The 25,651-nt window shown below is 42.8% G+C and overlaps 1 protein-coding gene across 29 annotated transcripts in view; it reads right to left on the reverse strand.

Moving 5' to 3' along the window:
• Positions 1-24,807, reverse strand: part of MAPKAP1 (MAPK associated protein 1) — a 254,194-nt gene extending 229,387 nt beyond the window's left edge. For 15 of the 29 annotated variants that reach the window (XR_014827398.1, XR_014827394.1, XM_084996402.1 and 12 more), the window contains exons 1-2: positions 24,559-24,807; positions 246-315 (exon numbers count right to left, since the gene is read on the reverse strand). Coding sequence is in view for 2 of the 29 variants with exons in the window: in XM_084996402.1 (XP_084852528.1) it covers positions 246-248 (3 nt within the window). In the remaining 27 variants the exon portion in view is untranslated. The remainder of the gene's footprint in view (positions 1-245; positions 316-24,558) is intronic. The other 14 variants (XR_014827397.1, XM_084996425.1, XM_084996452.1 and 11 more) reach the window with 1 other exon arrangement.
• Positions 24,808-25,651: the final 844 nt, after the last annotated feature.

Here is a 25,651-nt window from a genome sequence, read left to right on the forward strand (position 1 = left end):
CCATATTTGAATCATGAGAAGCTCAGAACAAAAGACCAAATACAGAGAGGCTCCGCTGTCAGTCATTTCAGATATTCTGATGCCACCCTCACCCCTCTATGAGTGACTGTGGCCATCTGGGAGCAGCCAGGTCCTCACCAACCTACCAGGAGACCAGGTCTCCTCTCCTATCAAATATCTCCTGCAGACAGGAGTTTTCTTTTCTTGTGCCACTAACCTCCACCTGAAATGTCTCTGAATCTTACCATCTGCCAAGATCCAGTTAAAGGAAGCCTGGTACAGTACAGTGCCTCTCACACTTGTCCACGGACACACCTGAAGGGCAGAGAGAGTAACCATAAATCAAGGTATGAGAGAACCTTGAAGAGCCATCTAAAGCATCATGCTACAAGAAATTTATTTTTTTGAATTCATTCATACTTTGTATTCTATCCTATAATGTACTACATCTGTATTTAATAGAAAAATATTTTACTTTTTAACATAATTGCTAAAATAGTCCAAGAAAATGTGCCTTTGTGGCTTCTAGGACCAACTGGCACATACTGAGATTCTTGTAACTCCATTTTGAACAGCGAGGTCTGCTGGAAAAACACAGACTTTGGGTTAGAAATATCTGATTTTGTGAAGATAAAATAGTACTTTATCAACGGATAATTCAAGATGAAAATTTTGCTCAATATATGTTTCCTATGGCAAGTATAAAGAGCAACTATAATTAATAACACAAAACTAAAAAGTTGTAAGCACAAATACTAAAATCTCTATTATAAAACAATCAGTATTTTCAAAGTGTTTAAAAATGTTATTTATTTGAAATTATTGTTATTAGCAATAGCTATGAAACTTCAGACAACCTAATCACCCACCACCTCCAAAACTCCTGAGCTGCCAACATTTCTGGTTGTTACAAGCAATCTGCTAATTTGGTGCAATGTAGCCCTCAATTATTTTTCCAATGGGTGTTGTCTCTTTGACAAAACAGAGTTGACTGACACTTGTGATAATAAATAATTTTAGGTTTTACCTTATGATTTCAGGTAAGAATGTTTACAGTTTTGCCTAGAGTAAAAAAATAAATAGTGCCAAAGAAGCTAAATTATTTCTCAATATGAAATCACCAGCATAAGAGCTGAGACCATAAGTAACACTCAATCGCTACCAAATACTCACTCAATGACTTGATTCGACAAATACTTATGAAACGCTTGCTATGTGCCAAGCACTAGAGACACAATACTGAGCAAAAAAACTTAAAAGACTTGGCCAATTGGCCACTGCCTTCAATATTTATTGAGTGCCTGTTCTAGATGCAGACAGAGTTCAGCAGAAAACGAAGCAAACAGAAAGTCCTGTCCTCATGGAGTTCACATTCTAATGAAGGAGATAAACAAAACAGAGAATTAAATTATACAATAAGACAGACATACTATGGAGAAGAGTACTAGGGCATGCTTGGTGGGTGGAGGCACAGTTGCAATTCCATGAACTGCAATCAAGGAATGCTTCACTGAGAAGGTGACGTTTGAGTTAACCCTTGAAGGAGATGAGAGAACAAGCCATGTGAACTTCTGAAGGAAGAGTGTCACCGAGCAGGGGGAGTATGCTTGGCACTGTTCAAGAAGTAGCAAAGAGTCCAGCAAGGAAACAAGTAGTAGAGGATGAGGCCATTCGAAGACTCTGTAAAGTGGAGACTCTCTGGAGGGTTGTGAGCATCGATGCAATCCAATGCACATTTTAACAGTATCTCTCTGGCTGCTATGCTAAGGATTGAATGAATGAATGAACACAGCCCACTGTTTTTTTTTTTTTTTCCTAATAGAAGTTCCCATCATAGCTCAGCAGTTCAAGAACCCAACTAGTATCCATGAGGACTAGGGTTTGATCCCTGGCCTGGTTAAAGATCCGGCACTGTTGTGGCTGTGGTGTAGGCCAGCAGCAACAGCTCCAATTGGACCCCTAGGCTGGGAACTTCCATAAGCTGCGGATGCAGCCCTACAAAAAAAAAAAAAAAAAGACAAAAATAAAAATAATAATCTGCTTATACGTTGGTTTTCTCTTCTAAACTCTAAGCTCCTTAAGCACACTGTCTTATTCATCACTGTGCTGCCAGTTTCTAGTAGAGAATGGCTGGCATCCAAAAAGGGATCAGTGTGGAATAAACATACAAACAAACAAATCCTTTTTGTTCCCAAAAGGTTGCACCATGACTTAAAAAAAAAAAAAAGTTGCCGTGAGCTGTGGTGTAGGCTGCAGACACGGCTCGGATCCTGCATTGCTGTGGCTGTGGCCTAGGCCGGCAGCTACAGCTCCAATTAGACCCCTAGCCTGGGAATCTCCATATGCTGCGGGAGCGGTCCTAGAAAAGACAAAAAAAAAAAAAATGCCCCTTATCCATGGTGCTGGTTCAGTAGATAGGTCTCCAGCTACAGCCTAAGATTTATCTTCCTTTTATTCTCTCCTCTTTTTGAAGTTTGCTTAACCAAGTAGAAGAATTCAATAGTTGTATTTCCACTTACCTTGCTCTCAGATTAACCACAACATCAATTACATGAAGCAACACAGTTTATTGCAAGCACCACCCAGGAACCTGAATTCTAACTGCCTAATTACCAGGGGACTAACGACATGGCCTTGGACAAGTGACTTCTTTAAACGTCTTTAAACCTGTTTTACACATCAGTCCATTTTGGCATCTGTTAAGTGAGGAGCCTGAACTTTAAGAAAGGTCTCTTCAGGAGTTCCCGTCGTGGCACAGTGGTTAACGAATCCGACTAGGAACCATGAGGTTGCGGGTTCGGTCCCTGCCCTTGCTCAGTGGGTTAATGATCCGGCGTTGCCGTGAGCTGTGGTGTAGGTTGCAGACACGGCTCGGATCCCGCGTTGCTGTGGCTCTGGCGTAGGCCGGTGGCTACAGCTCCGATTCAACCCCTAGCCTGGGAACCTCCATATGCCTCGGGAGCGGCCCAAGAAATAGCAACAACAACAACAAAAGACAAAAAGACAAAAAAAAAAAAAAAAAAAAAGAAAGGTCTCTTCAGCTCTCAAATTCTATTCCAATCACAAGTGAGAAGGAGAATGGAGTGTCTGTCATGGCTCGGCAGAAACGAATCTGACTAGCATCCAAGAGGACGCAGGTTCGATCCCTGGCCTTGCTCAGTGGGTTAAGGATCTGGTGTTGCCATGAGCTATGGTGTAGGTTGCAGACTCAACTAGGATCTGACATTTCTATGGCTGTGGGATAGGCCAGCAGCAGGAGGATATAATTGGGAATTTACCTAGAGTCCAACTGAAAAGTTCTGTGTGTTTTTGCTTCATACTGTTCTCCCTCAAAGGCCAGAAGAGAAGTTCCCTTGTAGTACAGTGGGTTAAGGATCTGGTGGTGTCGCTGCAATGGCTCAGGCCGCTGCTGTGACTCTGGTTCAATCCCTAACCCAGGAAATTCCACATGCTATGGGTTCGGCCAAAAAAAAAAGGCCAGAAGAATTCCACTGCGTGTTTTATTTATATCACTGTGCCATGGTTCAGACCCTAAGGATAGAGGTTCAAGACATTCCTTTTTTGACAAAAAGATTTTAATTGCACCAAAATTTTGGCAGCAAACCCTCTACAAAGGTAACCCACATTGATTTTTTTTTTTTTTCTGATTTTTGTCTTTTTAGGGCCGCACCTGAAGAATATGGAGGTTCCCAGGCTAAGGGTCCAATCGGAGCTATAGCTGCCAGCCTATACCACGCTGCAGACGTGGCTCGGATCTGGTGTTGCTGTGGCTGTGGTGTAGGCTGGCAGCTATAGCTCCCACTGGATCTTTCTTAAAGTTCTGTAGGCTGGCAGCTATAGGTGGTAGCTAGCCCTCACCACAGCTAACGGCAACGCCAGATCCTTAACCGACTGAGCGAGGCCAGGGATCGAACCCACAACCTCATGGTTCCTAGTGGGATTCGTTTCTGCTGCAAGAACTCCAATTTTTTTTTTTCTTTTAATGGTTATACCCACAGTATATGGACGTTCCTGAGCCAGGAATCAAATCTAAGCCTCAGCTTGGACCCATGCCACAGCTATGGCAACACTGGATCCTTTAACCCACTGGTGCCAAGCCAGGGATTGAACCCAGGCCTCCATGGAAACCCAAGCTGCTGCAGTCGGACTCCCAACCCACTGTGCCAAAGTGGGATTCCCCACATTGACTGATTTGAACGAGTACTATCGCACCTTTTGTATTTTTTTTAATTTATTGGGGGAGGGCATGGTATGTAGTAGCAGCTTGACTTGGGATCTCGGTCCCCAGTCTAAGTACTAAACCTGGACTGCAGCAGTGAAAGCACTGAGTCCTAACCATAGACCATCTGGGAACTCCCATCACACCTTTAACACAAAACAAAACAAAACGATATCATGTACAGAAAGTGGTTCCTAGAACTACAAGAGTTAAAGTCAGGAAACACATCTGGAGTCCCAGGTTACTGTCTCTAGCCCGCCTGGGGACTAGCTACGGGATGACCTCAAGTGCGTTGGGTGCTCTGCCTCTATCTCCTTAGGGCCAAAATATCCATAACCTATGTCCTGCTGATTCACCTCTTAGGGATACTTACAAAAAGTAAAAAAGCACTATTCAAATCAAAGGCGCAATATTACTGACTTTTCCTGTTCTGGCTACTCTGTTTGGAGGAAAAATAAGCTGTCAACTACCAAACTCATTCATTTGACTCCTAATGAATGAAGGACAGCATAAAATAATCTCAACTAGCAGATAATCCCCAAATTACTTTTATGTGACTCTGCAAGGTGCTTTGTACTTTTATTTGACTAAAGCTTTCATAACCTCAATAAGTGATAAGTTATTATTGTTATTAACAAAACTGTACTAACTTTGCTAGTTACCTTTTATAACCTTCTAGATCACCTTTTTTTTTTTTTTTAACCACCATCAGATGGATCAAACTTGAGGACAGAACAGCAGGACTGGCCTCATTCTGCCTATAAAGTTATATAGTTAGGGTGAGAATGCTTCATAAAATACTATTGAAGTAGAATAATTAATTCTCTGGATTCCAGTTACTCATTTATTTAGCAAGCATTTAACATCACTTACAAAACCATCAGAGGTATATTCTATTACTATTCATGTTTTACAAATCAGTAAACTGAGCCTTGCCAAGGCCACATAAGTAGTGACAGGTAGAACCAGGCTAAAACCAAAGTTAGCCTGGCTCCAGAATCCCTGCTCTGAACAACTATAATATACTGCCTCAAATTCCCAGTTTAAGCCCATTTCATCACAATCTTCTAAATCCTCTTCTCTCACTCGTCTAGATACAGGTCAGACTTAACCAGTTCATTCAAGAAATTCAACAAGTATGAATACCTACAACATGCTGGGAATCAGGAGTAAAAAGCAGTAAGTCATAGGCCCTATCCCAAGAGGCTTACAGTCAAGCAAGACAAGCACATAAATGGTCACAACAAAGGATGCGAGCAATGCTAGAGGATTCTACATAACAACGAACTATGGAAACACATAGGAGAGAGATCAAAATGAAACTGCATCCTCAGACAAGGCTTCGCAGAGATGACTAAGATCAAAATAACGGAAGTGTTCACTTGCAACCTCGCTTAAGAACGCGGGCGAGGAGTTCCCACTGGGGCGAAACGGGATTGGTGGTGTCTTGGGAGCACTGGGACGTGGGTTTGATACCCGGCCTGGGCACAGTGTGTTAAGGACCTCATGTTGTCGCAGCTTTGGCTTAGGTCAGGACTGTGGCTGGGATCTGATCCCTGGCCTGGGAGCTCGATATGCAGAGGGGCAGCCAAAAATGGAAGGGAAAAAAAAAAAAAAAAAAAAGAATGGGGGCAAAAGGGAGCTGGCAATTAAACAGTCTATAATGCTGGTTCCTTGTTCGAATATGTTTACAATAAATGTGCTCTAGATCTGTCCTACGAACTGCAGATTAACATCAGGCCACGCACTGGTTACTGCCCAGGCAGGGAGAGGATAACTTTTGGAGTGGGGTAAGTAGAGGGAATAAGGAAGGTTGGGGAAAAGATACATGATAAGGACTCAGTGCAAGCAATCACCTGCCAGACTACTTGGGTTCAAATCTGGACTCAGCCACCCACTTACTGTGGGACCTCGGGAAAGGAGCAATTTCTGTACCTCTATTTCTTCATCTATAAGTGGAAACAGTTTTGGTGCCTATCTCATGGGACTGTTGTGAAGACTGAAAGAATTCATAAATGTTGTGTGCATGTCACAGAACCTGGCCCATAATAAGCACTATCCAATGTTTACCATTATTGTTAGTTTTTATTCCCTGGTCTAAAATGAATCTTCAAAGATGAGAAGCTGGATGGCTGGAAGAAAGCTCAAAGACACAAACCCATCTGCTTCCAAGTTGAAGAGACTATATGAGACAAGGCACTAAATAAGAAACAGCAGAACATGTAGTTAGTAACTAAAACTACACGGAGCTCAAAGATGCTGATTAGATTAGCATTTCAAAGAGACTGCTCTGGCAACTGCACAGAAGATTAATCTCATGGACAAGACACAAGATTAGTTATGAAGCTGTGACTACAGCCCAGGCAAGAGACAATGAAATCTGAAGACAGACATTGAAAGATAGGCCTATGAATTTAAGACAGTTAAAAAAAAAAATTGAGGAGATAAAACTGGTAGTACTTGGTGACTGAGTGGATGTGGAGGGTTAAGGAGAAGGGGAAGTTTATGGCCTGCATGACATCACCAACAAATGAAACTGTGAACTCAAAAGTGGGAACTGCTTAACAGATAGAGGGGAAATGAAGAACTATGTTTCAGACACAATAAAGCTTGAGATGTCTAGGGAGTTCCCGTCATAGCTCAGTGGTTAACAAATCTGACTAGGAACCATGAGGTTGTGGGTTCGATCCCTGGCCTCACTCAGAGGGTTAAGGATCCAGTGTTGCCGTGAGCTGTGGTGTAGGTTGCAGATGCGGCTCGGTTCCCGCGCTGCTGTGGCTCCCATGTTGCTGTGGCGTAGGCCAGCGGCAACAGCTCTGATTAGACCCCTAGCCTGGGAACCTCCATATACCACAGGTGCAACCCTGGAAAGACAAAAAGACCAAAAAAAAAGCTTGAGATGTCTACGGACCACACAAACAGAGACCATTATGATGCAAACCGGACAGCCCAGGAAAAAGGCCCGAGCCAATCTGGGAAACAACAATATATAAGTGACACATGAATGACAGGCAAACCTGAAAATGAGGAGAAAGATCTGAGCAAATTCAGAAGACACCTACATATAAATGACAGATGAAGCCATGGACGGGAATGAGTTTACTGAGGGAGAATATGCTAGGAAACGAGAGCAGTAATCCAGTCCTCCCTCTGCATATGCATATACAGTCCTCCCTCTGCATATGCAGGTTCTGCATCTGCAGACTGAACCAAGCGCAGCTCGAGTTCAGTTGGTTGGTTGAATCCACAGAAGCTGAACTCAGGATATGGAAGGCTGACTGTACTCTGCCATTTTATGTGAGGGACTTGAGCATTTGTGAATTCTGGTATCCACGGGTTCTGGAACGAATTTCCCATGGATACAGAAGGACGACGGTAGTTAAAGGATGAGCCAAGAAAAAGAAATCCCAGAACCTCTGAAAATCAACTCAACCTTTCTCTAGATTCTCAAGTTAGGATCTATGCTGTAGAAAATCTCAAATATCTAAGTAGTTACAGTCACCCCTCAGTATCCTTGAGAGACTGTTTCCAGGACCACTGCAGATACTAAAATCTGTGGCTGCTCAAGTCCTGGAGTTGGCCCTCCCTCCTCTGCATCCACAGTTCTACATCCACAGATTCAACAGCCACAGCTCCTGTCTCACCGTACTTACTGGGAAAAAAAAAAAAAATCTGTGTGTGTTAAGTGGACTGGTGCAATTAAACCCATGTTGTCCAAGAGTAAATTAAACTTTCTTCACTGGCTTCTCCCACTCCCTGCATTTCCAAGTAAGAAGTTCTAACTACTGGATTATGGAGTCCTTTAGAGGAAAGGACTCGAAGTCTTATTTGGCTTCCTATCACTAATCCCCAATATAAGGTCTGGTACCCATATGCTTGTTGAACATGGTTGAAGAGATAAAACTGGAAAATTTCCCATTTATCAAAACAAAAGGGCTCGTGGAATGCCTAGCGTTGCTTCCAGTCCAGACTAGAGCAACAGAGAGCCTGAAGAAAGCAGAAAGATGGCAGACCTTGCACACTACTGGTGGGGATGTAAAATGGTGCAGTCCCCTTTAAAAACAATTTGGCAGTTCCAAAGAATGGGTTTTTTGGTTGTTGTTGTTGTTGTTGTTTTGTCTTTTTGCCTTTTCTAGGACCGCTCCTAAGGCATATGGAGGTTCCCAGGCTAGGGGTCTAATCGGAGCTGTTGCCGCTGGCCTATACGTATCTATATATCCAACAGAATTGAAAACATATGTTCACATAAAAACTTGTAATGTTCTTAGCACTATTACTCATAAGAGCCAAAGAGTAGAGGAGTTCCTGCTATGGCTCAGCAGGTTAAGAACCTGACATAGTGTCCATGAGGATGTGGGTTCAACCCCTTGTCTAAGTGGGTTAAGGATCCAGCATTGCTGGGAGCTGCGGCAAAGGCCTCAGCTGCAGCTCCAATTCGACCCCTTTCCTGGGAACTTCCACATGACACAGGTGAGGCCATAAAAGGAAAAGGAAAAAAAAAAGAGCCAAAGAGTGGAAATAACCCAAGTCTCCATCAACTGATAAAGGGATAGGCAAAATGCGGCACTTCCTTACAATGGAATATTATTCAGCAATAAAAAGAAATGAAGTACTGATACATGCTCCAATACAGATGAACCTTGACAACATTACGCTAAGTAAAAGAAGTCAGACACAAAAGGCCACATACTGTGTGATTCCATTTACGTGAAAGGTTCAGAACAGGTAAATCCACAACAGACAGAAAGCAGATTAATGGTTGCCAGTGGCTGGAGGAGTGAGGAATGAGGAGTGATTGCTGATGGGCATGGGGTTTCTTTTTGGGTGATAAATCATTAAAGTGTACATTTTTAAAAGGGTGAATTTTAAAATACATGAGTTATATCTCAATTTTAAAGGGAAGTGGGCTAGAAACACAGGAAGGCTAGAATCCATTGCTGCATTCTAGAATTCCTTCTAGTTCAGGTGATTCCAACACAAGGATACTAACAAATCCCTTAAGTGAACAATACTAGCAACAGTAACCATAAAAAAATTTTAAACAATTTGTAATAAAAGTTGATTACATCCAATAGACGTCAAATTCCTCATGCAAAAATCAGAGATTCTAAGGTTTTTTCCTGGGGAAAGGAGAACTTTCGTATCCATTAGTGACCCAGGTGGAGGTAACTAGTCTATATTTCTAATTGAGGGAGATTAAAGCCAAGAGCCAGAATACCCAACAGAACCCTTAACTTTGCTGAAGCGAACGCTCATGCACTGAGAAGCTTCTCCTACCAAAGCACTGGACACTGCTTTAATCCAGGCCAGAGCCGGGCCTGGGAAACCACAGAGTTAACACAATGCCTCTGTCAGCAACCTGCTGAGCTACCGGTCTTTGGGGAGTAATTCTACTCTTCACTTTGGAATAAACCAAAGGAGGGGGATACAACAAGAAAGACAACATGGCATGACAGACACAACGAAGCCTCCGGAGAGCTTGGGCGTGCCCCCAATTCCACCATCCAGCAGCTGAGAAAACTGGGAAGGTCACAATTTCTCTGAACCTCAGTAAGACATTATCTCATACCTCATAAAGCTGCTGTCACAGTGTGGAGCCCAAAAGTGACACTCAAATATTACTATCCTTCTTGAGTCACCAAAAAATAGTTGCTGGTACTGTTCATTTAGGGGTCATATTGGAAAATAAGACTCATGGACCGCTTTGCTATGAGGTACTCAAACACACATTCTCATACCTAAACTTAGAAAACAAACAAAAAAATAACCAAATTAGAATCCTTAACCTCCTTTCTAGGAAGCCCACCCCCACCATTCAATTACTAATCCCATGGAGCTCTTCTCTCTCTAGATTTCACTCACTTCCCTTTATCTCCTTAATCCAATCCAAGCCACCTTTTCTCACCTAGGCCATAGCAATGTCTCCGAACTTTTCTTAAATTCCTTCAAAAACTTGCCAAATTCCTTAATATAACTGAACTCGCTACCTCTGCAGCCCCACCTTCCATTCATCCCTTTTGTTCTTTCTACTCCAGCCATACTCAATTTTCAGCAGTCTCCCCGCTTTTGACCAGTCTTTCCTCTCCTTCCACCTGGCTTAAACATCACCTTCTCTTTCACCCTTCAGATCCCTATTTAGACAGCACCCGCCCCAGGAAGGTAGGACAGTATCTAAGTCCAGATTAAGTCCTCCTCCATACTCACTTTTACTCTCATTACTCTAACATTCCTCAAGCCAGGATGTACTTCTCCAACTAGGCTGTACTTCCATTACTAGACTGCAAGGCCCACAAAAGCTGGGTCCGTGCTTGGAGTTTTCGTTGCTTAGGACCCAGACACAGTGGTTTGGTTACCTCCACCTGGGTCACTAATGGATACGAAAGTTCTCCTTTCCCCAGACTAGTTCCATGCATATACACACAGCAGATACTGACCGAATAAATGAATGACTGCAATTAAGCAAAAAGTTTAACTAAGTGGAAGATGTTACAAATAATAATTTCTTCATAGAAAAACATTTTAACAGAGTTCCCATCGAGGCTCAGTGGTTAACAAACCTCACTAGAATCCATGAAGACTCAGGTTCGATCCCTGGCCTTGCTCAGTGGGTTGAGGATCTGGCATTGCTGTGAGCTATGGTTTTGGTCACAGAAATGGCTCGGATCTGGCGTTGCTGTGGCGGTGGTGTAAGCAGGCAGCTATAGCTCTGATTTGACCCCTAGCCTGGGAACCTCCATATGCCGCGGGTACAGTCTTTAAAAGACAAAAGACAAAAAATTTTTAATTTTTTTTAATTTGGAAGAAAATTACAGATACAAACAAATGCAATTTCTCACAACAACTATGGGGGAAAAGGGACTTAAGCACACATGCACCTTCTAAAACTTTAACAGCAAATATCAAATATAATCAAAAAGAGGTAAACTACAACCTCAGTGGGAACAGTACTCCTAATGTTCAGTTTTAGGACTTAACTCTTCTTAACTGGAAAAAGCAGGAAAGGAACATACAATGCAAATTAAAAGCATTATAGTCAAATCATGCACTGAAGTAAAAATCAGTGGAATTTTTTTTTTGCCAGCCCCCTCCCCACCAAAAAAAAGAATGTCCACACACCTGACAAAACCTTGGCTTACTCCAAATAGCCCAAGTGAAGGTTATGTGAAATACTTCAAATTCCAAAAGCACTCAGCACTGCAAAGAGTGTGGGAAGAGAATGTTCTAAGCACAGACTAATGGCCAGAAGTTACAAATGAAATAAACCCTGATGCATGATAATTATCTAAGGAATTCTAAATTGGACTGTATATATTTGTTCTGAAGTCATCAACCAAGCTTCAACTTCTGAAACACATTAAAAATGCTTAACACATTTTTTATGGAGTTCCCGTCATGGCACAGTGGAAACGAATCCGACTAGGAACTATGAGGTTACAGGTTCAATCCCTGGCCTCCCGCAATGGGTTAAGGATCCAGCATTGCCGTGAGCTGTGGTATAGGTCGCAGATGTGGCTGGGATCCCGCGGCGTTGCTGTGGCTGTGGTGTAGGCTGGCGGCTACAGCTCCAATTAGACCCTAGCCTGGGAACCTCCATATGCAGTGGGTACGGCCCTAAAATGGACAAAAACAAAAAAAACAAATAACAATGCTTAACATATTTTTTGTCTCACATATAAATGACAGAGATTCATTATTAAAGATAATTAATTTTAAAGTTCCTGTTGTGGCGCAGCAGAAACAAATCTGACTAATATGCATGAGGATGTAGGTTCGATCCCTGGCCTCTCTCAGTGGGTTAAGGATTTGGCATTGCCGTGAGTTGTGGGGTAGGTTGCAGACGTGGCTCGGATTCCTCATTGCTGTGGCTATGTCCTAGGCTGGAAGCTGTAGCTCCGATTTGATCCCTAGCCTGGGATCAAAAATGCTGGGGGTGTGGCCCTAAAAAGACCAAAAAAAAAAAAAAAAAAAAAAAAAAAAAAAGAGAGAGACAACTACTTTTCTTTGCCTAGTTTAGGATATATAAATATCACATTTCAGACTCAGTTTTTGTATCTGGATTTTTTTTTACTACCAACAATTTCAATTCTTAGCATGTGTTTGTTCCTTACACTAATAAGAACACAAGTTATACCAAATCAGAATTTTTATTAGCATTTTGGGGATGTGACCATTTTTAATTCTGTTTATATTTTAATTCAGCAACTTTAATCCAGTGATCAAAACTTCATTAGCTTGTAAACAAACTCTCAGGTAAACTGAACTGACCCACATCAGGATCTTAAGCAAATGAATAAGTACAAAAAGAGGCAGAGATTATAAATTAGGGGCAGACAAATCTGTATCTCGCCCCACACCGGTAAAGAGCATTCTATCAATATAGTGAAATGCTAATCTCCTAATTAACAACCTAATTAGGTAATTATGGCTTTGCAGAGGGATGCCGAAATGAAATATGACAACATGGTCACCTCTTTATATGGCACCTGTGGGCCTTTTCAGCTGTCATTGCAAAGAGTGCAATATCAATTTGAACAGATGACAAAGTGCTGTCATTTTTCATTCTGATAATATACAGAATGCTTTGGACAGAAGTAGTTTACAAAAAGAAACATCTTGCATAGTATTTTCCTAATTTAAATATGCTCAATACTTTGTTAAATTTTTTGCATGTTTTTGTATATTATATATATGAGAATACCATGCACATTAGGAAAAAATGAGACATCATGCTTAACTGTACTACAATTTCAATTATGAAGTATATAATTAGCTAAGAGTAAAAGGCACAATTCTTCACGACATTTTATTTTCTTTTGGCTTGGTTTGGGGTTCTTGTTTTCAGGGTTTTTTTAGCCTTGTGCAGCAGTGTGATTGGGATCTCAAGTTTCCAGACCAGAGACTGAACCTGGGCCACAGCAGTGAAAGCACTGAGTCCTGAACACTAGACTGCCAGGGAACTCTTTCAGGAGATTTTAATATTCATACATTTGAATACTGCTATCAAAAAAATTAAAATCCAAATTAACTTTGATCTTTAACTTTTTGTTGTTGTTGTTGTTTTGCCTTTTCTAGAGCTGCTTCCTACGGCATATGGAGGTTCCCAGGCTAGGGGTCTAATCGCAGCTGTAGACACCAGCCTACGCCAGAGCCACAGCAACGCCTGATCCAAGCCGCATCTGTGACCTACACCACAGCTCATGGCAACGCCAGATCCTTAACCCACTGAGGGAGGCCAGGGATCGAACCCACAAACTCATGGTTCCCAATCAGATTTGTCAACCACTGCTCCAGATGATCTTAAACTTTTTTCTTTTTTAAACTTTCTTTTTTTTTTTAACTGAATTTTATTTTATTTTATTTTATTTATTTATTTATTTTTGGTCTTTTTTGTTGTTGTTGTTGCTATTTCTTGGGCCGCTCCCGCGGCATATGGAGGTTCCCAGGCTAGGGGTTGAATCGGAGCTGTAGCCACCGGCCTACGCCAGAGCCCCAGCAACTCGGGATCCGAGCCGCGTCTGCAACCTACACCACAGTTCACGGCAACGCCAGATCGTTAACCCACTGAGCAAGGGCAGGGACCGAACCCGCAACCTCATGGTTCCTAGTCGGATTCGTTAACCACTGCGCCATGACGGGAACTCTTTAAACTTTTTTCTTACATAATTTTTTAAAAGTGAGATGGAAATTCATATTTACAATTTTCCTTACCAAAAAAGCACTTCCCAAGATACAAATATTCGACTCACAAAAAAAGCTCTATATGCCAATGGCCAGTTTTACAGAGATAGGTATGTACTCTCTCCAAAAGACAGACCTGTCACAGGACTACTCACTGTCCCACTGGCCACTAAAGAGGTGACGGTAGCACTGGGACTCACTGTCCCACTGGTTCCACCGACATGAATATGACACTTCTTTCAAGAAATTTTTGGGGAGGAGAGGACAGCTAGCCTGGGAACCACAACATTATTTAAGTCAAGATACAGGAAACCATATTCTAAGTGTAAAACAACTGAGGTTAAGAAAACTTGAAAATACAATCCATTTATAACTTCAAATCACCTGCATTAGAGAAAACTTTGGTCAAAAGGATGTGTATTAGATCTACTCATATTTCTCAATTACGAGTTAAACTAAAATGATTTTTTATTGAAAAATATTTTTTTTTCTTTTTAGGGACACACCTGAGGCATATGGAAGTTCAGAGGCTGGGGTCGAAGTGGAGCCACAGCAATTTGGGATCCAAGCCACATCTGCAACCTACACCACAGCTCAGTGACCTACACCACAGCTAAGGTATCACCAGATCCTTAACCCACTGAGTGAGGCCAGGGATCAAACCTGTGCCCTCATGGATACTAGTTGGGTTGTTAACCAGCTGAGCCACAATGGGAACTCCCTATAACCTTTTTCACTTCTATTATTATGATGTCATTAACATGTCACTAAAATTCTTCAGAAACACCTAAAATGCTCATACAATATTTCCATTTTATGGCTTTCACATAATCTTTTAGCTCTTTGAATACTCAAAATGTTTCTAATTACTGCTGTTATACTGTCGGAGTGAACATATTTGAACACGAATATTTTTCTACATTTCTGATTATTTCTTCAACAAGATTCTTAGAAATGACATTACAAGCTCAAAAGGCATGCATGACTTTTTGTGACAAATCACTTTTTTGTGATAAATACTACCAAAGTACTTTTCCAGAAAAGTTTTACCAATTTTATTCCCACTAGTAATGTATGAGTGATCATCTCACTACCAACCTCTGCCAGCAATGAGTATTATTAGGTTTTTAAATTTCATTAAGAGTATACTTGTAAACAAATACTCTTGGTACACAATCAATAAAAACTTTTTGTAAGCATTAAGTTTAAAATGAATAAGAAGGAATACCTTCTGCAGCTCCATACCCAAAAAACAAACCACCCCATCAAAAAATGGGCAGAAGATCTAAACAGACAGTTCTCCAAAGAAGACATACAGATGGCCATAAAACACATGAAAAGATGTTCAACATCACTCATTATTAGAGAGATGCAAATCAAAACCACTCTGAGGTACTACCTTACACCAGCCAGAAGGGCCATCATCAAAAAGTCTACAAACAATAAGTGCTGGAGAGGGTGTGGAGAAAAAGGAACCCTAGTACACTCTTGGTGGGATTGTAAATTGGTGCAACCACTGTGGAAAGCAGGATGGAGATTCCTCAAAAAACTAAACGCAGAACTACCATTTGATCCAGCAATCCCACTCCTGGGCATCTATCCAGAGAAAACCACGACTCGCAAAGACACATGTACTCCGATGTTCACTGCAGCACTATTTACAATAGCCAAGACGTGGAAACAACCTAAATGTCCATCGACAGAGGAGTGGGTCAAGAAGATGTGGTACAATACACAATGGAATATTACTCAGCCATTAAAAAGAATGAAATACCGGCATTTTTTGCAACATGGATGGACCCAGAAACTATCATGCTAAGTGAAGTCAGCCATACAATGAGACACCAACATCCAATGCTTTCACTGACGTGTGGAATCTGAAAAAAGGACAGACTGAACTTCTTTGCAGAACAGATGCTGACTCACAGACACTGAAAAACTTATGGTCTCTGGAGGAGACAGTTTGGGGGGTGGGGGGATGTGCCTGGGCTGGGGGATGGTAATTCTGTGAAATCAGATTGTTAGGATCATTATACAACTATAGATGTGATAAATTCATTTGAGTAATAAAAAATTTTTAAAAATTAAAAAATAAATAAATAAAATAAATAAAATGAGTAAGAAGGTCATAGTTGATGATTCTCCCCCAAACAAGGGGCAGTTCCAATATCCAAATCTAGAACAGCAACAGAATAGTGACAAAGGCACCACAGTATGTATGTATGTATTTTTGCTTTTTAGAGCTGCAGGTGCAACATATGGAAGTTCCTGGGCTAGAGGCTGAATTGGAGGTACAGCTGCCAGCCTACACCACAACCATGACAACTTGGGATCTAAGCTGTGTCTTCGACCTACACCACAGCTCACTGCAACACCAGATCCCCTACCCACTGAGCAAGGCCAGGGATCAAACCCACACCCTCATGGATACTAGTCAGATCCTTTTCCACTGTGTCACAACGGGAACTTCCAGCACTGTAGTATTTAGTCTGAAAAAAACAAAGGTTCAAATCCCAGCTTTGCCATTATCAGAAGCTTTCTACCTTGAATCACTTTACTTCTCTAAGCTTCAATATCAGCATGTGTAAGATGGGAATGGAGAGAATATAATATACCCCTAGTTCTGACAACTTCAAAAGGTAGTCATGGGCACACAAAAAGGTAATATAAGCAACTGGTAGTGTTATCGTTATTTAACAAATCAATTTCTTTACTAGCCTAAAAATAACACACTGAAATATGCTACTGAAATACTGAAACCATTTTCTCAATAGTGCCCAGCTGGAGTTCCCGTCGTGGCGCAGTGGTTAACGAATCCGACTAGGAACCATGAGGTCGCGGGTTCGATCCCTGCCCTTGCTCAGTGGGTTAACGATCCGGCGTTGCCGTGAGCTGTGGTGTAGGTTGCAGACGCGGCTCGGATCCCGCGTTGCTGTGGCTCTGGCGTAGGCCGGTGGCTACAGCTCCGATTCAACCCCTAGCCTGGGAACCTCCATATGCCGCGGAAGCAGCCCAAGAGATAGCAACAACAACAACAACAACAACAACAACAAAAAAAAGACAAAAAAAAAAAAAAAAAGTCAATAGTGCCCAGTTGATAGGCACACTAAATCACAAAGCACAACTAGAAATTAACAAGACTAATTTCATGACCCAGACAAGAAAACAAATCTCACTCCGAGCTCCCAATGTGGCTCAGCAGACTAGTATGAGGATGCAGGCTGCTCAGTAGGTTAAAGATCTGGCATTGCCATGAGCTGTGGTGTGGGTTGCAGATGCAGCTTGGATCTGGCATTGCTGTGGCTGTGGCACAGGCCGCAGCTGTTGCTCCAATTTGACCCCCAGCCTGGGAACTTCCATGCGCTGCAGGTACAGCCCTACAAAGAAAAAACAGCGAATCTCACTCCTTTACATAAAATCATTTTTTGTCTACATTATACTAAGATCTGAATGGTTTGTACCCCCGAATGCTGGTACCTGCACCTCTCCAGAAGCATCACGGTACTAGGACATACATAAGCTGTTTCATCTAATCCTCACAAGGACAATATATGCGATTGGCAATTTTGTCCTCATGTACTGAAATCCAGGTGGGCGTGACACCAAAGCCCCACCTTACACTGCTTCAAGATCCAAGCCTGCTTCTCAGTTCTTTCTTAGTCTCCTGTATGCCAGCAACTAAAGTGTAGATTAAAATTTTACTTGTTTTTTTTTTTTTTTTTTTTTTTTGGTCTTTTGTCGTTGTTGTTGCTATTTCTTGGGCCACTCCCGCGGCATATGGAGGTTCTCAGGCTAGGGGTCCAATCGGAGCTGTAGCCACCGGCCTACGCCAGAGCCACAGCAACACGGGATCCGAGCCGCGTCTGCAACCTACACCACAGCTCACGGCAACGCCGGATCCTTAACCCACTGAGCAAGGGCAGGGACTGAACCCGCAACCTCATGGTTCCTAGTCGGATTCGTTAACCACTGCGCCACAACGGGAACTCCTACTTGTTTTAAAAAGAAAACCATTCTAGTGTTCCCCTGTGGTGAGTGGGTTAAGGATCCTGGGATGGCTAAAAAATAAATAATTAAAATAAAAAGAAAACCATTCCTTCAAAGAATTTTCTACCAATTTCGCTGCAGAAAGAGTGTTTATTTATAATACAGTAACTTAAAATGAGTCCATAGGGAACTAAAAAAATGTTATTTTTCGAAGTTTCACACATTTTGATCCATTTTGACAGCATCAATAATAAAAACATATTCATAAAAATATACTCAAGTACAGGTTATGAATCTAATACTACATACATTTAGTCTTAAATGTGACATAATATTCAATTTATTTCACAAGCAATTACCATAATTTAACGCCACTAGTTATTCTAATACCTTCTTGCTATTTCCAGAATTTAAGTTTTGTGGTTTAAAAGGTGTCTCCCATTTTTCTCATTTTCAATTACCTAAAACTATTTTCTTCTTAGGGTTCAAATTCTGTGTTTCCTATATTAAATCTATTTCCTCAATATACCTAGACTGCTGCCAACTAGAGTTAATAAATTTTGAATGACTGCTCAGGATTTATTTTCCTCATTTTTATATTCTAGGTTATTTCCTTATACGATAAGAGTATGAATGAAAACGAGTATCTAGAAGGCCAATATTTCTTCAATTTTCACCTTGTTGGAATCTGGATATTAAAATAAAAATAAATTAGAGGAGTTCCCATCATGGCTTAGCGGAAACAAATCTGACTAGCATCCATGAGGACGCAGGCTCAATCGATGACCTCACTCAGTGGGTTAAGGATCCGGTGTTGTCATGAGCTGTGGAGTAGGTCACAAATGCGGCTCGGATCCCGAGATGCTGTGGCTATGGCACAGACTGGCAGCTGCAGCTCCGATTTGACCCCTGGCCTGGGAACTTACATATGCTGTGGGTGCGGCCCTAAAAAAGACAAGGAAAAAAAAATTCTGTATATATAGAGTCAACAAAGCACTGTGTGCATCTGAGGGAGCACCTGGCCTGTCACGGTCCTTTCCCAGAAGTAATGAACAAAAAACAGGGGGAAGAGCTAACAGTGATTCCCTACCTGCCATCAGGAGAGGAGAAGCATTTTAGATCTGACCATTCCCTGGAGTTCCCATCGAGGATCAGCAATAACAAACCTCAGCAGTACCCATGAGGATGCAGGTTTGATTCCTGGCCTCACTCAATGGGTTAAGGATCCGGTGTTGCCATGACCTCTGATGTAGATCACAGATGCAGCTCAGATTCCACATTGCTGTGGCTGTGGTGCAGGCCAGAAGCAAAAGCTCTGATTCAATCCCTAGCCCAGGAACTTCCATATGCCGCAGGTGTGGCCCTAAAAAGCAAAAAAAAAAAAAAATTTGACCATTCTCCACTGAGGTCTGCCAGTAATCAGCTGCGTGATTTTTAGGCATGTCAATTAGAATCAGAAAGCCTGACATACAGAAAAGAATTCACCAAGACTTCAACTGCGCTCACTCATGATCATCCAGATCAAAAAAAAGACACAAAGGTTTGTAAATGACTTGACCAAAATCAAAAGGCTGTTAGCCGCATACCTGCATTCGAATTCAAGACCTTCTCTGTCTAGTGCACTTTCTGCTACACTGTAATTCACCGAGCACCGATTTCTTCCTCTCAAGGGGTTATGATAACGCCCCTTGTTCGCTTCATGTAATGTAGAGAAGACCAAAAGAGACAAGCGATCTGATGACATTTAAAGTGCTAAGAGCACAAATGCATTACCAGGTCATCACTTCATCCTAACCCCATCCCACCAGAAATTTAGCCCGATTATACAATAAAAGCATTCGCCCTGCCACTTCCCCAAAGATATCAATGTGAGTCAAGTACAGCGACCCTGAACTCCAGTAATTTACCAGTAGCTTTCTGATCAATAATCACAAATGCATTGGTACCCAAACTTTCAGTGATCACTTAGTTTAGAGTTCAAAATCAGGCAGCCTATGACTGTATGTAATCCATAAGTGTGCTTTGGTCTACATGTCATTTTTTAATGGCAATTTTTCTTTTTCTTTTTCTTTAAGGCCACACCTGCAGCATGTGGAAGTTCCCAGACCAGGGAATGAATCTAAGCCATGGCTGCAAACTACACCGCAGCTGCAGCAATGCCATTTCCTTTAACGCACTACACCAGGCCAGGGACTGAACCCATGCCTTGCAGTGACCCAAGCCCCACCAAAGAGTCTTAACCCACTGTGCCACAGCAAGAACTTCTTCATGGCAATTTTTTAAACTAAATACGTTAAAATCCAGATTTCCAGCATTTCTTGAAAACAATCAGAATAAGGGACACTAGCCTCATTTCCTCACACGACAACAGGCAACTGGAGCTGAGTAATGACTACCGCTACCTTCAGATTGACTGGCCATACACCCTCCAGTTCACAAGGTCTGTCCTACTCTTTATACGACATCATGGGACTCTTGAGGTAGAGCTCAAAAAAGAACTAAATTAATAAATTTATTTACTCTTTTGGTCAACTTCTTTTTGCATTATCAACTCACTAGCTCTGTGATTCTTGGGTAACACCCTTAACCACTAAGGCTTAAGTTACTCATGTATTAAGCGGGGTGATACCATCTGTCTCACAGAATGATGAAGGTCAAAGGAAATAAGGCGTACAAAAACATTTAACAATGACTAAAATACAAGGGCTCAATTATTTTAAATTTAACACAAGCTGAAATGTGCTAACCTCTGAGTCAAAACTTTTCAAATACTTCAAATTCACAGAAAACACAAGTCCAGGGCATCTCCCATGGGAGAAAAAAATGTAATGGGACAGAATTCCTTCTCATCTAATAATCTGGCATCTAGTGCCGCGTCCTTAGCAACAGTCTATACATCAGAATATCAGATTTACAGCAAATTCTCTCAGCTGAAGCCAAGTATAATCCACTGAACTGCAACCGTTTATGATTTCTTCAGTTATGTGTCAACAAGAAAAACAAATGCCCTGCTAAAAAACGTATGTGTGTACGTGTGTATTTAACGTGACAGATGAGGCGATGAGCTCCCTGAATGCAGAAGTCATGTTCATGTCTCATCATCTGTACTGCCCCCCATAGTGACAGGTACACTGAGGCCAGGGCTCAGGGGCTAGCTCGCCCCTGAAGCCATCCACATCCCGAAGAAGAAACAGCAAGGTGCAGTACTGAAGAGTGGAGATACAGAAGTTTGGCAGATAACCCCTCTATTCACAGCTCCAGCATGTCCATCAATTCAAGGAACGTATTTAACCCCTCTGAGCTCTGGTTCTGTCATCTATAAAATCAGGATGCTAATAACACCTCCCCATAGATGAATAAATGAGATGATGCATTTAACACAAAGCCAGCACCCGTTATCAGTGTTTCCTCCTCCATGCACCACAGTAGCCTGGGGGAACTGCTATCTTAGTGCCCACAAGGCTTTACTACAGTTCACCTGAGCACACACGTGTCTTCCCCATGGAAATGTCAACAACCACAGGATGGGGATCTGGTTATATTTCTCTTTGCATCTGTGCGTCTAACATTCTCCCTGGCATTGCTGAATGAATCATAGGTTTTCAAGGTATTTATTAATAGAAAGGGTTATGAGCAGGAACTAGAACACAAGCCTTGCCTGACACACAAGCCCTGATTTTGACCCCCTACTGACCCTCCAACTTTACCTCCCAGTGTCTCCACTAAAAGAAGCAATGGCTGGCTTTATTCAGGCTGGTCTACTCACTACTCCAAAACCATGGCACAGGCATTACCCCTTGCATCTTAGCTATCATTTCAGGAGACCCTGTCACATATCCAGCTCTTCACCCACATTAGTTTACAACACTCCACAAAGTCTATGTCATCCCCTATCCCAAACTATACTTGAAGGAAATAATGCTAAGAATTAAGAAACTTGCCCAAGGTCACATATCTACTAAGAGGAGGGACCAGGAATTGAATCCAGAGTCCATGGTTGTTCTCTACAGAATGTCTGGTCCACTTAGATTCAAAACCGAGCTGACCCACCACCACCTACTACCTTCTTGCCTTAGAAGATTACGGTCTTCTCTACATTTAAAGGACTTTCTGTACCATTCATTTGAACGTTCATGTTTTTTCTCTTGCACAGCTGTTTCAGTATGTGTCTGCATAGAAAAACCACAGTGTGAGAAAGAAGGAAAAAAACATAATGGAAAAAGCACAGATGTAGGCATAAGACAGACCTGGGTTTGAATCCTGGCTCTCATACCAGATATGTAATTTATCCTGGGCCTTCCTAACCTGTAAATTGAGGTTAAAATGATTAAACAAGAGAAACCTAATATAATGTCCAGTACAGTAAATAATAAACCTAAGTTAACCTCACATTACAAAGCATTACCTGGCCGTAGCACACTCCTCCAAAGTGAACGACCACCTCCCCTCTTGTGCTACACTGGATCAATCACAAAAGAACTCTGAGTGTACATACCACTCCATGTTAGAATTATTTCCTTTCTGATGGAACATGATGGAGGATAATGTGAGAAAAAGAATATATATACGTATGACTGAGTGACTTTGCTGTACAGTAAAAATTGACAGAACACCATAAATCAACTATAATGGAAAAAATAAAAATCTTAAAAAAAAATTATTTCCTTATCTCTCTCACTAAATTCAGCAGGCAAGGACAGAGTCTTATTTATCTCTATGTTGTCTAGCATGGTATCTGGTATATATTCATACTCAGTAAATGTTTGCTAAGTGAAATAATGGTAGATATAATAATGAGTGTTTAGTTCCACTGGTGGCTCAGCAGAAACAAATCTGACTAGCATCCATGAGGACGCAGGTTCCATCCCTGGCCTCAATCGGTGGGTTAAAGATCAGCGTTGCTGAACTGTGGTGTAGGTCACAGACACGGCTGGGATCTGACACTGCCGTGGCTGTGGTGTAGGCCATCGGCTACAGCTCTGAGCTCTGACTGGACCCCTAGCCAGGGATTCTCCATATGCCGAGGGTGCAGCCCTAAAAAGCCCAAAAAAAAAAAAAAAAGAAAGAAAAAGAAAAAAAAAATAGCGTTTATAGGAGTCTAGAAAACAAATCATTTCCAGCTAAGGCTGTCCTGGATTGTTTAAGGGAAGGCCAATTTCAGCTGGGCCCTGGATAACATCTTAATAGCTGGAAACATAAAGGAGAAATCTAGGCAGAGAGACTGTCCTACAAAAAAAATAACAAACAAAGGAAAGAACAAAGACTATTTTGAGGTCCTACTTATCCAGAGTAAAGGATCAGGGTGGGGCTTCAGCTTTTGAAGCATAGCTGAAAGTTAGGCAGGAGACAGATCAGTGGAAGAAGTGAGTCTGCTCTGCATCACAGCAGAAGGTAGGTGTGAGCACAAAGCTGAATGGGAAAGGGGCTACCAGCATGCCTCACAGGCCCCAGCAAGCTTGCAAGAGCGAAAACTGAAAAAGATGAAAACAAGTATCAATACCTTTTTTTTTTTTTTTTTTGGCTTTTTTAGGGCCACACCCAAGGCATATGGAAGTTCCCAAGCTAGAGGATGAATCTGAGCTTTTGCTGCCAACCTATGCCAGAGCCACAACAACAAAGGATCCGAGCTGCGTCTGTCACCTATGCTACAGCTCACCGCAAAGCACAAGATCCTCAACCCACTGAGCGAGGCCAGGGATGAAACCCGTGTCCTCATGGATCCTATCGGGTTTGTTACTACTGAGCCACGAGGGGTCCTCCCAATATCAATACTTCATCAATAACTGTTTCAGCAATTACAGATCATCTTGTGTGAGCTCAGAGAATATGAAAAAGAAAACATGATGCCTCCTTTCCCTGCGGTTTTAAATTAGGAATCCACTCCTTCTGCTTGCTGGAATAGAATGAGAATGTTGACTTTGTTTTAACTGATATGCCTAAACATCTGCCTCCATTTGACTGTTCACACCTAGGGAAGTTGTGAACTTCACTACTTTTGGCTTATAACATGATGCTTTTGAACAGTACCAGGTATTGTGATAGGCTTCGAAAATCACTTGCATTCATTTAGAATGAAAATTGAACCAATCTCTGAGTCAACTTTTAGGTGTCTGGTTAAAGTAATGCTCTTGTTTAAACTACGAAGAGTTGTTTTGTTTTGTTTCCAGCCTTCAACAGATCTAGAAGACTCTATGCCACTCCCATAAACAAAAAGCTGAATCAAAGTTCCATCAGCACTCAGGCTAGACCAAAAAAAACAGTTCTGCAAGGCTGTTTACCCCTCTGGGGCAATGGAGAGCAGGGGCGCTAGGTAACAGAGACTGCACAGGCAGTGCTTTAAAAACTTGCTTTTCACGTTATGAAGATTAAGACACCAAGACGTTGCTGAGGGTAGGGCCAGAAACTGCCAGGGTCAACAGTACCCTTACCAAACCCCAATACTACCAGGCCACTAGCTTCTCCTCCCCCAAATCACACACCCAGCTGTCAAGTTCATAGCAGCCTCCAGTTCTGGAAAAGCCCAGGAAACGGATTCTCACAGGAGACCAGAGCAAGGGCCAGACAGGCTGCCCACTAGGCAGAGCCGAGCGCGAGGAGTAAGGAGGGCCGCCAGGTGGCTCGGGTGGGCGGACAGGCGAGGGAGCGAAGGAGCTAGCGGCTGGGGTAACCTTTACCTGAAGCTGCTGCCACACTACGTACGGGCCGGGTCGGCCCCGGGACACGTTCCTGAGGGGAGGGCCCGGCACCCCGCGCCTCCCGGCCCCAGCCCGAGCAGCGCACTCTCGGAATCCTCGGGGGCCGGCGCTCCTCCCAGCCGGCTCAGCAGCCGCTTTCCGGGCCAGCCCTCATGCCCCCGCCGCTCGCCGCCGCTGGCCGGCTGAGCAGCAGTCCTGTTGACCGGAGCCCCGCCACGACCCGGAACCGCACCCCACGCACCGGAAGTCCCCGACCGGGAAGAAGCCCCTGGCTGGGGACGTAGTGCGCAGGCCCCAGAGCCAAGAGCAAGGAGGGAAGCCCTCCCGGGGGGCGGGGCCGAACGGGAGGCCGTGCGCATGCGCACCGCTTCCCTGGCCACGGGTAAATCTCAGGTTTGAGAGACTAGCTGTCAGCCAGTCTGGCGAGATACGCCGACTTCTCGGTTTGCATTGGGTAGAAATTAACGTCAGCCTTTTTCGAATTTCCTTCCTTCTCCCCGCTTCCACGGGAAAAAAAAAGCCCTCAGTTGATACTGAAAAAAGTGATGAGGCCTCTTAGTCTCTGGGTTAGGAAGACATGGGTTCAAATTCTAACTCTAACCTACTGTGTATCCTAAAATGAGACAACTCCCCTCTCTGACCCTAAGTTTTCCGGTGCATACAGTAGTTCCGATTTTAGAGTACTGCTGTGAGAGTGAATGAGATGATGCTTTATTTTATTTTATTTTTGTCCTTTTGCTTTTTTCTAGGGCCGCTTCCCGCGGCATAAGGAGATTCCCAGGCTAGGGGTCTAATCGGAGCTGTAGCCGCCGGCCAACGGCAGAGCCACAGCAACGTGGGATCCGAGCCGCGTCTGCGACCTACACCACAGCTCACGGCAACGCCAGATCCTTAACCCACTGAGCAAGGCCAGGGATAGAACCCGCAACCTCATGGGTCCTAGTCGGATTTGTTAACCACTGCGCCACGACGGGAACTCTGAGATGATACTTTAAAAACAGCACAGGAGTTTCCACTGTGGTGCAGCGGGTCAAGGATCCAGCTCTATTTCTGCAGCAGCTTGGGTTGCTGC

Source organism: Sus scrofa, chromosome 1 (assembly GCF_054392235.1).
Source record: "Sus scrofa isolate SSC_HxYL_T2T_F1_AM1 chromosome 1, Sscrofa_HxYL_maternal_Yorkshire_Landrace_v2.0, whole genome shotgun sequence".
NCBI classification, from domain to species: Eukaryota; Metazoa; Chordata; class Mammalia; order Artiodactyla; family Suidae; genus Sus; species Sus scrofa.